This window comes from Euwallacea fornicatus, chromosome 5 (assembly GCF_040115645.1).
Source record: "Euwallacea fornicatus isolate EFF26 chromosome 5, ASM4011564v1, whole genome shotgun sequence".
NCBI lineage: Eukaryota > Metazoa > Arthropoda > Insecta > Coleoptera > Curculionidae > Euwallacea > Euwallacea fornicatus.
In genome coordinates, this window is record NC_089545.1 from 1,450,957 (window position 1) to 1,463,673 (window position 12,717).

Consider the following 12,717-nt stretch of genomic DNA (forward strand, 5'->3'; position numbering starts at 1 on the left):
GTAAAATAACTGGGTTACTATACAAACTATATTTAACAAATGCTTCGATGAGGTAATAATAAATTTTCATAAGATGACTGCTCACAAAAAGATATAAGAACTTTCTTACCCGATAATAATCTTCAATACGAAAATATTTTCTAAGAATGCTTTTGATTTGACAAGTGGAAATAGCATAACTACTTACATTGCAGACCTATCCTATTTTTATATTACTGTTATAATTTATTAAATTATTTAATAACAGATTTAAAAAAAAATCTGTCTATGGAAATATAGAATGCGATGCAGCGAAACTGTTACAAATTATAACCGAATACTTTCATAATATTTAGAAATTACAATAACGTTACTCATATTTTGAAAATTCTGTGCACGCTTAAAATTGGGCGCGCTTTTAAAATTATACAGTGGTATAAGGCGATTAATCATAGTGCGCAGTCGGAGCCGAAGGAAAAAGTAGCAGGCAGCTTGTACTTGTACCATGCAAAGTTGCCAATACTTTCATGCATGAAAGGTATCTCGATACAGATCTAGAAATGGCATTTCAAATATCTGCTTTATTCGAAAAATTACTGAATATATTTAAAATTCCGCAACAAAGCCCGCGTTTTGGATTGAGTTAGAGTGGTCTTTTTTTCTCATTTGTGGAATCCAGAACATCAAATATACGATCGGAATACTCCGAAGTGCTACAAACAATATTCACCAAAAAGCCAAGAATCTATTATTCGTAGAGTTGTTTACTATCTCACAAATAATATTACTTCTGTTAACTAAAAATACGTTTATATCATCCTTTTTCTGAGCTTGAACTCAGGTTGCCATAAGCTGTTTTGTAGAACCTAAAAAGACATTGGTTGATTCTAGTAATAATACACGTCTACATACACTTAATTTCCTGCCTTAATGGTGAACATTAAGGCTACTTATAGGCAGTATACTTATTCTTACTTGCTAACATCCTGGCCAAGTATATGAAATGTCAAACTGCGGTAATAGCATAATGAACTAAAAATTACCTTTTCTAAAGGATGGCTCAAGATCTTAATGGTTCTCAACAGGAAACAGTCGAGATAGGAAGATCTTTGCTAAATGCCTTACGAACTGGTTGTGCATTTCCGCGGTTATGAAGAAAAAAACCCTTCTAAATTATTATTAAAGACATATAAGTCTTCATGCAATGAAGTAGAAAAATAAAAATCAACACTTGTTAGAAAATATTAATATATTAAAGATTTTGTATGTGAATATCACGTGAGGCCATTTTTCGACGATGGCTGTTTCTAGAAAATTCAAAAAGAATAAAGTAGCCAGAGTTATACACTTATTAAAATAAAAATAATATTGCATGAAGTAATAAACGGTATATAATAAAATTTCTGTAAAGAATGAACTCAGTTACTTCCTCAGAACGGAGCCCACTGTCCACGCTCCGTTCGGGCTTGGGCAGGAGGCATTCAAGTTCGAAAAAGGGACCCTAGACGTCCCGACGGGGAGATAGCGGCCATTCCGAGGAGGCGACCCCGACCCCCAGGTACAGCAGCAGATGCTTTGAAATGAAAATTCAAATTCTTTTTGAACATAAATTCATTATTGCCTATCAGAAGTTTCTAAGACTTCCTTTTTTGAGTTACAGGAACTGATTTACCACTAATTTTAACTTTGGTAGGAATGGGGTTTTCTGTACGCGTTTTTGAACCAGAATTTTTAGGGGAATCGGCTATCTTTGACACATTACTGTCATAGTACAAAAAATTGTCATCTTGCTTGGTTTTAGTTCGGATACGCGAAGGTCGAACAGTTCTAGTCATGGTAACATCAATTTTAACCCTTTCTTCACTACAGTTTTCTTGAACCACAGATTTTTTACACTCCTTTGACAAACTCCAATCATTATTGGATTCATCCGGGCTCTGTTCAAAGAGTTCGTAACCTTTTTTAGCGGCTAATACCGGATCTTGCTCCAACCTTAGCGTTCTAAAAACTTCAGAAACGTCAGCGGGCATGGCCAATTCAACAGGTTCTGGTAATTTGTGTAAATCTAATCCAGCTTCTTTAACATCAATAGACTCTGTCCCTCTTTTATTAAAACGCCTTCCCGCTTCAATTTTAATGGAACTGCCTCTCCTTACAGGTCGTCCTGAAGAATTTTCTTCTAATAATGTACCGTCTTCTTGAAAGGCTGCAGAGTGATCCGAAATTTCTTTTTCACGAACCTCATCCATGCCTTCGTGTTCGTCAGTATGTCTGCCTTTTAAGCTTTGACTGTCTAAAGATTTATATTCATGGGACATTAAGATGGTTTTCCAACTGGGCAGCGGTAGTACACAAGAAGATGCCTGGCTGGCTTTCAGTTTATGGTCTTTTCGAACGTGAGCGGTGCAGTCTAGTTTATTAAAAGTTACAAATGAACACTTCCCACACTGAAACCGGAACCAAGAGAAATGAGCTGACATATGCCAGAGCAATAGACTGAAGGACTTAAAAGTTAACCCACACGGAATGCATAATAGCATCTCTCGATCCATATAAAGCGAGGCACGAGGTAGGAAATTAATTTCGGATTTTACACTCCCTTGTGTTTCCGTTTTCATTTTTTTCTCATTTGGGACATATTCCTGCAACTCATTCACTTTGGCTTTCAATGGATTATTGTACGAGAGATTAGACAAGTCGGAAAGGTTCTTAGAATTCCTAAGCTGAAAATCCTTAAAAGTACTATCCTCCACAAAAATTACGTCATCTTCAGTGGTACAACTGTTTAACGGGGAACGCCCAAGTCCCAGCTCTAAATCAATTTTCCTCTTTCCTTTTTTCAATGAGGCATTTTCAACTTCAAATGTGACAACTCGTTTGCAAAAAGTTTCGAACGATACTTCGCTACTCAAAAGATCTGTAGGTGTTTCGAATATGCTTTTGCCGTTCTGACTCGACTTGTTAACTATATCACTGGACTTGCACGATTGTGGAGATCCAGGTGCCCTCGTTCTTCCTAGCTTGGTGGGCGTCACATATCCTTTTTGTTGCTCAGATTCATCGGAAGAACTGACACAAATTGCCTCGTCAACGGAGTTTGAACGGGATATTATTTGGCACGATGATGAAGGGCTTGGGACTGAGTCTGTACTTTGGTCTATAATTTGATTACCTTTGGATGCAAATGAGATTGTAGCGGTTGTCCCCGATACAATAACTGGGCGAGTTGAAGATTCTGAATTTATTTCTACGGGATACTTTTCCAATTTTATGGAGGACATATTTCTTTCCGAAACTGATTGCCAATCAGTCCTTTCTTCTCGAACTAGATCTTGAAATCCTGTACTAAATTTTTCAAATGGATAACTTGTATCCACAATTAATGACTCATCTGAAAGCTTTTCTAGTCCATTGACTGCTTTCCGCCGATAATCCCAAATAGTCAGTCCTTTCCTCTTTTTAGCTCCTTTAAGGACAACTTTGTCATTAGCTTGTTTATCTAATCTAGCTTTTTCTACAGCCTCCTCTTCGTCTTTTTTCTTGGCGTTTCCCTTAATCACTTCTAAGCGTTTAACGCACATTTGCGAATGAGAATGAAGCGCCGCTTTTCTCTCAAAGTGTTTTCCGCACCCGGCACACATTTGAAAGTCTTTGTCTCCTTCTATGTCGTTGATCCACTGCAAGACCATTCAAAAAAGTGGTTCACTGAAAGACACTTTTTAACTGTTAATTTTGACTCACTTGATTGTCTCTATCTTCGATCTGATTAACCTCGGTCACTTTCTTCTTCTGTAGTGCGGAAACTTCATCCCGGCGCACCCAGTTATTGTTCACCTGTTCTCTCATCTTTCTGACTTGCTTATTAGTCAATCTATGGACTTTCAGTAGATGACGATACACGCACCACGGATTCGCAAAGAATTCTTTACAAGTAGGACAAACATATAATATTCTGCTAGGGTTATGCACCATCTGAAAACCGTGGAAAGGTAAAGTGATTTAAGTGTTGACTCAGACGTCGTATTAATACCTTGATGTGATTGGTTAACGACTTTTGAGTGGCAAATTGGTTATTGCACTCTATGCACTTAAGCTCTGATTTTGGGAATATATTAGGCTGGGGCTGTTTGCTGCTAGTAAAATTACAAATTTTACCTTCAGCATCTAATATGGGAACATCATTTTCAATTTTTTTATGATTTTCCATAACCTAAAGTGAATTATTTTAATACATATGAAAAAAAGTTCATCATGTTAACCTCTACCTCAGATTTCATAAATTCAGACCGAGGATTTAAATGACTGATGGGGCCATTAATGAAGGTTTGAAATAAGCCTGAAGTATTGCCATCTATATTTTCGAGAATAATGCCATTGCAGTTTGAGGCAACTACCTCACAATCTTCCATGCTTTTAACTGGGTCATTTCCAGGATCTAATGAGAGATCCACAGTTAAAAGCTCTTTTGTGGATTCATGGATTTGACCTATTTCATTTAATTTTTCTATAACTTTTCCCAGGGATGATGATTCTGACTGTGAATTTTTAATTGGATCTAAGTTGAGCTAGATTAATTAAAGCAAATGAGTATTAACAAACGATTAAGGCTTAGTTACAATGCTTAAATTAATTTACCTGAAATCTACTGTTATTGTTTAAGCAATCAGTCGACAGAAACTTCTCTATACAGTATTCTCTTTTGTGTAATAAAAAATTGGCCAAGCTTCTGAATATAGTTCTACATATCTTACATTCAAACATTATATCACATTCATACATTAAGAGATCCTTGACCTAAAAAAACAAATGAAATATCATAGGTCTTCATCATCCAGATAATATCATTGTTAATAAATCTTGGATATTGTCTGATTCTTACCTCTTGTGTTGCAGATTCCCATATTGTAACAGTTTGCTTGATACCACTAATGCTAGTCTGAATGGGTTTTCGAAGATGTGATACATCTTCCTTTAATTTAGAGTTTGCTTGACTCTTTCCTAAGGTGGTTTCTATAGGTTTCTTCTTCTTGGTTGTTTTGTTACTCACCATTTTTGCTTTTAATATTTAAACTAAAAGCAGAAAACAATGCAAAACTCATGAGGAAATTCATAAGCAATGAAAATAAATACAATTTTTAATCACATTTTACAACCAGATATGTAAAGTTGCTATTTCTTATGTTTCTTAAGAAGTTCTTTCTACTCGGGTGGATAACATGTGATGTCTCAAAGATGTAACAAACTCTCTATGGCTTTAAGAATTTGAAAATTGCCTTTTAAAGTAATACATTTCTGAGTATTTGTTATCTGGGAACAATTGGTTTCTTAGATGTTTAATAGTATATAGAAAATTGCGCAAAGAACTTCCGATTTTTACGATTCAAGGACTATTAAGAGACCACCCTTACTGTCCTCTACCATATCTAAGTATATGATTACCAGTTATTAAATAGGTATTACAAATCACACTATAGTTAAATATCAATGATCAATATCATTAAAATTGGTGAGTAATGCGTAAACGTTAGTATGAAATCTCAGAATTCTATTTACTGATTACGTTACCTCAGCTAGATTTTAATTCAAATAAAAATATATTGGGGTACTGGATACTAGTATTATGCATAAAGTTTAGGAACGATCAGCGTTTATTATCAATTAAATTATAAAGAGAGTCGAAATGTAGGAAAGGCATAGTTGCAGTCATAGGATTTGTAAAAAGTACCAGCAGCAGCGATTTTTCCTTTCAATAGAGGTGTAGTTAAAGGTCATACAACTCGAGTCTCTCCCTAATATTACACTCTTCCAGATGGAAAAATTCTAATAATTTATACATCAAAATAATCCTGCAATCCTGAGGAATACGACAGAATGCTATTTAATGCTAAATGAGTTATAAAAATTAATATAAAATAGAAAAATTACGAACCTAGCTAGTCACATCACTATTTAACATAAATGTTCACAGAATACTGGCCCTCTAGGAACAAATGAGGTAGTTGCAATCTATCATTTGCGATACGTATACTGGACAAAAGATGGCTTCAACTTTAGATGTAAAGTTCTATATATTTAGAGCACTGAAATGTTCTCCTTATTCTGCCTTCTTTAAGGTATTCCGATTTTGTATTTGTTGTTCACAAGCTTAATATTTTTTACACAATTAATTAAACTCTGTTAATTAATAATTAATAAAACATTCTTCTTTCTGTCAATATCTTTGTCCCTCTATATACCGATCCTTGTTTTACAACTAGTGATATTAACAAATGAACTTCTGTCCCATGAACGTAGACAAATGACTATTTTGATTGTTACTCTTTTTAGGTTAGAGGAAATGTTATGAAATGAAATGTTTCTAAATTTAATTTGTTAAAAGTTTTTTAATTAGATTTTTAGATAATTTTTAATCAGAAGTGTACATTCCTCACATGTAAAATATTACTTTAAGAATTCTGTTTTAAACACTCTAGCCTACTTGTTACTTACAACTTTGCAAGGGAAATTTCAGTTAAACATGAGTCTTCCCAGGTTTCGAAATCTTTTAACTCAAAAAAAGGTACAAACTCATTACATCAACTTATAAAATATCTTTATTAATGAGAAGCTTTTTTTTCAATTCTAGATTATGTCGCATGTGCTAAATTCCCACACTCATTCAACTTACAGAAATGCACCCAGTTCTTTGTGTAGATCACTGATAAATTCCACAACTGAAAATCAAAGGCTTGCTTCTACACTAGAAGTTCAAAATGTTCAGAAAGATGAAGGCTTCTTAAAGAAATTTTTGAAAAAAGTACCATTTTTAAATATAGATCATGTGGTAAGTAAGAGACCTTTATATTGAACTGTTAAGCCACTTCTCTAAATAAGTGAAATGATCTTTTAAAGGTAAAAAAAGTCCAAATTTAAAATTGGATTTTTGGGGCTTAGCTCTGCTTAATGAAAGACTAATTTCCACTATAAATTTGAGTTTTGAAAAGGATTGTATTAGAAACTTCAAATAATTTAGTCTCAGGTAAATTGCATTATACATGTAAAATATGAGAAAAAGTTATTAAAAAAAGTTCTTTAAAATGAACATTTAGCCTTCTGCACTAAAAAATCTTTTACCACTACAAAGCAGTACCCATATTGTCGTAATCGGGTATCTGCCTATTGTTCAAATTGATTTTAAAACTAATTGAAATCAACAGCCTGCTTTCTTTTCTTCTAAGCTAAATGTAAAGTCTTTGTTAATATTTTTGTTACAATATTAGATCATATTGTTTAAATTGCTGTATTATTTCAGAAAATCAAGATGTCTGGTTACTTATTATATGAACATATAGCTGACAATCTTGACTACATTGAAACAATTAAAAAATACCAATTACCAGATACATTTTATTCTTGGTTTGTAATAACTGAATTGCACATATGGATGCTTGCAGTTAGAGCAATGGCTGATGATAAGGAAGGTCATGTCCTCAGAAATTCCTTAGTTGAGGCATTATGGGGAGATGTAGCAAAGAGGACTAAAAAGCTAGGGGTAAATTTGAAATAATGTTTTAAAAATAAAGAAGATGGTTTGATTTTTACTATTTAGGAGTCAAATCCTGCAGCAATGAAAGCTCAAATTAGGGATTTATCCGAGGAACTTCAAGCTTCCTTCATTGCTTATGATGAAGGACTGCAGTCTGATGATATGGTATTGGCAGGTGCAATATGGCGGAGGGTATATCAGATGGAATATTGTGCCCCTCACCACTTAGAAGGAATTGTTAAACACATAAGAAAACATGTAAGAGTTTAATTATCATTATATTTCTGTGAAATAATAAATATAAAAATACTTTGTTTCAGATTTTGTTGCTGGACAACCTGTCTAAAGACCAAATTCTTAATGTGGAACCAGTAAAATGGGAACCCATGTAAGTTTCTAATAAATATATTGTAAATATTGTAATTGTTTGTTCATGGTAATTAAACAAAAAAAATTAATAGAAAACCTTTTTTACTTTTGCCTTAAAATATTTTTTATACAGATGTCATTGATTCGGTCCTAATTATATCAGATATTAAATTGGTACGACATTCAGTGTTGCATCCTTCCTGAAGAGAAATATCGCTGTCCCTCACATAATACCTATTGGTTTTTATTATTATCATTATTATTAAAATAACAAAATTCTCACCTCCAATATTGGTTGAACAAACTCCTATTTTGAAATAAATTTTGGGCCAACATATCGATATTTTCAGGCGAGAGTTGGTCAAACTGATAAGCTTCTTTCATTGAGTATAATAATTGCCAGCGAGGAAAGCGATTTGGGTGCAAGTTGGCTTCAGTTAAATTAAAATAATATGTCTCTACATCAAGAACATCCTAAAATATATTTTTTTATGTGACTTAATTGTTTTTCGTGGTTTTGAAGCATATACAAATGTGTCCGGGTCAACAACGACAATCTTGTAATTTGGGTTGTATTTGACAAAAGGTGTTAAACTTGCTCCATTGTATCCAACATTATTTGGCGTGCCATCAATTTTACTATAGAATACTTTTAAGCTATCCGTGTGAGTGTGCCCAAAAAATTGTCCTTTTATTATATGAGCAAATCTGCAGATTGTATTGATTTTTACACAATTATTGATATGTGACCAATTAAGTTACCTCGTGATCAAGGAATTATAATTAACTTCCCATGGTTCAATACATTCCCTAGTGCCTGGAAACACATGGGAGACTATGTGGACATATTGCCCTAGACTTTCGGCTTCCAAAAGTTCTTTTTTAAGAAACTCCAGCTGCTCTCTGAGAAATCTTGTGTCGTATAGTAACCACCTGGAAACTTTGCTATAGTCCTATTTTTCTAATCTTATTTTCAAGTTTTCTATCGAAATAACCGTACCAATTGTAAATGTAACACACGTTGTTATTCAGCACTATCACTCGTAGTTTATAATTTGCCAGAATTGCAAAATACCCCTGACTTCTTACAGTGGTGAGACTCTCCGGTGGGATCCATTGAGTTAAAAGTTTAGAATTCAGCTCGTATAACCAATTTTGAGAAAATCTCTCTTCTTTTATACTTGGAGGCGCAAATCTAACAGGCGAAAGTGAATTTAATAAAGGAGTCTTTTTTTTGTTCGTTCTTACACATTCAGCGGGACAGACTCATGGTTGCCTATGGCCGGTAGTATTGGTGTATTCGGGAATGACTCTGCTAAAACTCGAAAAGTGGAAGCAATTTCTCTTGAATTATCGTCTTTAGATGCTTTCCATATTGTGTGGTCGATGATGTCACCCGTAAAGTATATAAGATCTATATCCTAATGAATAAAATATTACACGAGGTGTAATATATCATCACACAGATATTTCAGGGGCAATAGTACTCTGTAAAATAATTTACAAAAAATGTAAATAGAACCTATGATCAAAAACACACCATTTTCGATATATAGCGTGGAAAGGTTCACATTTTTGCCTATATTTTGTATTTTTCTCAAATACGCCTTCAGTCAAATTTTCAATCAGTCATATCTTTCACTGTTTTAAACGAATATAAAATTTTAAAAATAATTGAAAATATCTTTTAAAAAATGTGCATTTTTGATCACAGGTCTATTAACATTTTTTTAATTATTTTTCAGAGCAATATCACTTTCTGAAATATTTCCATAATGACACGTTACACCCTATACTTATACAAGGTTCCAAATGGCTATTCTTAATTTTTGAAATAAATACGACGACATAAAGGGACGTTCTGGATTTTAACATCTATGTAATGTTTCCTTTTCAGGATCACTCTTCAATAAAAAAATGTTCCCCTATCAATTATTTCTCAAAGTTCTGGCTTAATAGGCCTACCTTATGGGTATTGTTAATATGGGTCATTGTGTTCCCTAATAACCAAGGAGGAATATCGCAGTTGTAATCGCCCCAGGATCCAGCATTATGGGGCCGTAATGGGTTTCCTAAGCCTCGTTTACAGCACACTGGATAGCCACAATCGGACACTGATCGCACCGCATAGTCGAAAGATACGTGGAAATCAGATAAGTGTAAGATTTTCAGAGGAGGTTCATCTTGTCGCATTCTATAAGAAATCTGAAATTAATTGAGAGTTTTTTAAAAGTATTATGCCTTCTGTGAGATCCACAGAAAACTCAATTCAGAAATTGACCTATGAACCTTAGAATTTAAACCTGGACCTCCTTCCGGAATCTCGATCCTCCAGGTTAAGGCCGGGTTACTGTAGTAACAATTATCGTTTTGCAGTAGAACGGAGCAGGCATATTCGGGGGTCAGTATGTGGCTTTCGCGCACAATAAATTCAAGAATTGGCTAAAACGTATCATTTGTACTAAGGACGACAGGATGATGTATATTGTGCAAAAATGTTAATTTAATGAGAGAAATTTGTGTTTAGATGGTCAATAGACGATTCACATTATCGGTGAGGTCATGATCTGGTCATGCTCAAATAATGTAACATTTATTTTGTATTGTTTATATTTTTTCATCTTCCCTGAGTTAAGGGAACAATATCCCAAATTAAAACATACCCTATTTATCCTTATAATTTCCTTACAAAAATCACTCAATGTGAGAGTAGTTAATGAGATATACAAAGTACAGATTGCTGTGCCAATAATCTGAACCGATATGTCGTTTAGTTGGAGCTTCCTTATTAAAGCCTGACAAGTTCCGCACATGATCCTATCTTGAATCATTTGAGTGCGGAGTTCATCTATGATTCCCAGTTCCGAAAGAAGGGTTTTCAGTTTTAGAACATCCATTGGACGGTATGAGCGAATACCTAGGTGGTCTGCAAATTGTTTTTGCAACATCTCTGTAAGTAAGAGAAAAACGGAAAAATTGTCACATAATGAAGTATGAAGTTCTAACTTCGGAGTTGGGAATGAATGGAAAATTTATATATTCGTTATAGACTTACTTTTCGCCACTTTTAAATAAAACAAACTAGATTCTAATTAAGGAGAGAGTTAATAACTGAGGAACATGAGTAGACGTCGATATTTAATTCATATGTACGTTTCCTTATGCATTTTTCCTCCTAGATAGTACAGCAACCATTTAAAATAGAAATTACATGAGCTTCAACATTTATTAATTGTGCCGTTTCTAGTATTTCCTGAAGAAATTCCTACACATCTTCAGGAAGCGTAGCGTGGTTCTTGACCCAACAATGCACATGCATTATTGATATAATATATAAAAATATTTACATTATAGTAATTTGATTCAGACCACTGCGCTCCAATCTCACGTAATAACAATATTTTCCATTTAATATTGAAACTCATTATCTAACTATTGTGAAAGGAAATAAGATTGTTTTTATGTAAAATGCTCCTATACGTAGATTTGCATCAGGGAATAAAAATCATTAAACACTTACTTAACCGATCGTCAAAAGATGGTTCGTCATCCTCATCATCTTGATCTTGGCTTTGAATGCTGCGCATAAAAACAAGAACTACCGCTAACACCAGATAATATGATATAGTTTTCATTGCGTTAACGAGCTTTTTACGATTACCACCTGTTTCGGTTTAACTTAGCCTTCTGTTTATCAAGGAACTTATAGTTGTTGGTGGCCTTTGGTATCTTTATTAAGTCGTTACCTGTCGGCGATTGTTCTAATTTGCATCAATTCTTATTCGATTACCTGGGTCGATTTAGTTTAAGTTTTTAATCAATTAGGGTCGGATTTTATTGTATTTACTCACCGTGTTACACATATACAGGGCATTTCAAATAAGTATCAGAAGAGATCTATCAATTGGCCAGAACGAAATCTTGATTTAACCCTATTGGATTTTTCCTCAGAGATTACATCGAGTCTTGGATTTATGAAACCCCTTATGTCACCCACGAGGAACTGTTAGGAAAAATAATGACAGCCTGTCTTTTCGTGCAATAAAAAAACCGCACATACTACACAAGGTGTGGGGTTCCATGAGTCGACGGGCAAGTTTAAGCAACGAAACAAGGGGTGGTCATTTTGAATCACTATTGTAAATTTCTTATTTTTACGTCGTTTCTAATAAAAATTACTTAAATGTCTTTTAATGTCAACGAAAAAATATTGGATTTTTGCACAAAAATTGCTTCAGAGGGATAACGGCTTATTTTCGACTAAAGGTTTATACGCTAAAATGCTTTGCCGCAATGCCCTTTATAACCTTTTCAAGATTCCCACCATTTTTTTGAAACCCCTTGTATTTATAAGGTGTATTATATGTAAGTATCTTTAGAATTATTTAGGTATATCTCTAATGATATTCGAATCCATATTGTCACCAATTTAAAAGCCGAAATGCAGAGCTTTCATTAGGAATTTATATTTTTTGTCTCTTAACAGCAAAAGCTCATTTGCACACCTCATTCAAAGAACCTACTGTTCTAGCAGTGATTTGCCAGATGTGGTTACTCATATTTCCATGTAAAAAATTGTTATTCTTGGTGTGGCATTTCGAACCTGCATCATCACACACATACAGAGGCTCGTCCAACTGATAATTTTTTCTTTATATAGTTCTTAGCTATATTGTTAAAGAAAACCAAAATACTATCCAATCACATACAGTGTTGGACAAAAATATATAGACAAATCATATCATTATTCATATAATAAACACCAACGCAAATTTATTGAGTTTTTATATTTTTATTAAATTATATTTTTTTAGTCCTAATACTTTATATGATAACAATTATTG

At 33.8% G+C, this 12,717-nt stretch overlaps 3 protein-coding genes across 7 annotated transcripts in view; 1 reads left to right on the forward strand and 2 right to left on the reverse strand.

Moving 5' to 3' along the window:
* The window catches only part of LOC136339209 (sphingomyelin phosphodiesterase 1-like), a 49,742-nt gene extending 38,076 nt beyond the window's left edge, over nucleotides 1-11,666 (reverse strand). Inside the window, exons 1-10 of one of the 5 annotated variants that reach the window (XM_066282261.1) lie at nucleotides 11,394-11,666; nucleotides 10,537-10,823; nucleotides 10,163-10,315; nucleotides 9,839-10,078; nucleotides 9,122-9,294; nucleotides 8,874-9,068; nucleotides 8,636-8,818; nucleotides 8,404-8,581; nucleotides 8,157-8,347; nucleotides 7,995-8,107 (exon numbers count right to left, since the gene is read on the reverse strand). In XM_066282261.1, coding sequence (XP_066138358.1) covers nucleotides 7,999-8,107; nucleotides 8,157-8,347; nucleotides 8,404-8,581; nucleotides 8,636-8,818; nucleotides 8,874-9,068; nucleotides 9,122-9,294; nucleotides 9,839-10,078; nucleotides 10,163-10,315; nucleotides 10,537-10,823; nucleotides 11,394-11,508 — 1,824 coding nt within the window. In that variant the 5' untranslated portion in view covers nucleotides 11,509-11,666 and the 3' untranslated portion in view covers nucleotides 7,995-7,998. Of the gene's footprint in view, nucleotides 1-7,763; nucleotides 8,108-8,156; nucleotides 8,348-8,403; nucleotides 8,582-8,635; nucleotides 8,819-8,873; nucleotides 9,069-9,121; nucleotides 9,295-9,838; nucleotides 10,079-10,154; nucleotides 10,316-10,536; nucleotides 10,824-11,393 lie in introns of those variants that run through there. The other 4 variants (XM_066282260.1, XM_066282262.1, XM_066282264.1 and 1 more) reach the window with 4 other exon arrangements.
* On the reverse strand, nucleotides 1,211-6,028 carry LOC136339206 (uncharacterized). The gene is made up of 7 exons (XM_066282255.1): nucleotides 5,909-6,028; nucleotides 4,859-5,049; nucleotides 4,615-4,773; nucleotides 4,245-4,544; nucleotides 4,010-4,189; nucleotides 3,721-3,951; nucleotides 1,211-3,656 (listed from the first exon to the last, which is right to left on the reverse strand). The coding sequence occupies exons 2-7, from the start codon at nucleotides 5,027-5,029 to the stop codon at nucleotides 1,614-1,616; spliced, it is 3,084 nt and encodes a 1,027-aa protein (XP_066138352.1). The 5' UTR covers nucleotides 5,030-5,049; nucleotides 5,909-6,028; the 3' UTR covers nucleotides 1,211-1,613.
* On the forward strand, nucleotides 6,292-10,474 carry Uqcc1 (Ubiquinol-cytochrome c reductase complex assembly factor 1). Its single transcript, XM_066282270.1, has 6 exons — nucleotides 6,292-6,538; nucleotides 6,605-6,802; nucleotides 7,271-7,510; nucleotides 7,568-7,762; nucleotides 7,825-7,892; nucleotides 9,771-10,474. Exons 1-6 carry the CDS (start codon nucleotides 6,497-6,499, stop codon nucleotides 9,784-9,786), a joined length of 759 nt encoding a protein of 252 aa, XP_066138367.1. The 5' UTR covers nucleotides 6,292-6,496; the 3' UTR covers nucleotides 9,787-10,474.
* Nucleotides 11,667-12,717: the final 1,051 nt, after the last annotated feature.

What these genes read in the sequence shown, in the direction of transcription:
- LOC136339206 (XM_066282255.1), bottom strand. Translation starts at nt 5,029, where the DNA reads ATGGTGAGTAACAAAACAACCAAGAAGAAGAAACCTATAGAAACCACC. An exon ending in CGTTAACCAATCACATCAAG is followed by an intron (nt 3,952 to 4,009) that starts GTATTAATACGA and finishes CACGGTTTTCAG; the next exon opens with ATGGTGCATAACCCTAGCAG. An exon ending in TCGAAGATAGAGACAATCAA is followed by an intron (nt 3,657 to 3,720) that starts GTGAGTCAAAAT and finishes ATGGTCTTGCAG; the next exon opens with TGGATCAACGACATAGAAGG.
- Uqcc1 (XM_066282270.1), top strand. Translation starts at nt 6,497, where the DNA reads ATGAGTCTTCCCAGGTTTCGAAATCTTTTAACTCAAAAAAAG. An exon ending in TTTTAAATATAGATCATGTG is followed by an intron (nt 6,803 to 7,270) that starts GTAAGTAAGAGA and finishes GTATTATTTCAG; the next exon opens with AAAATCAAGATGTCTGGTTA. An exon ending in TTAAACACATAAGAAAACAT is followed by an intron (nt 7,763 to 7,824) that starts GTAAGAGTTTAA and finishes ACTTTGTTTCAG; the next exon opens with ATTTTGTTGCTGGACAACCT.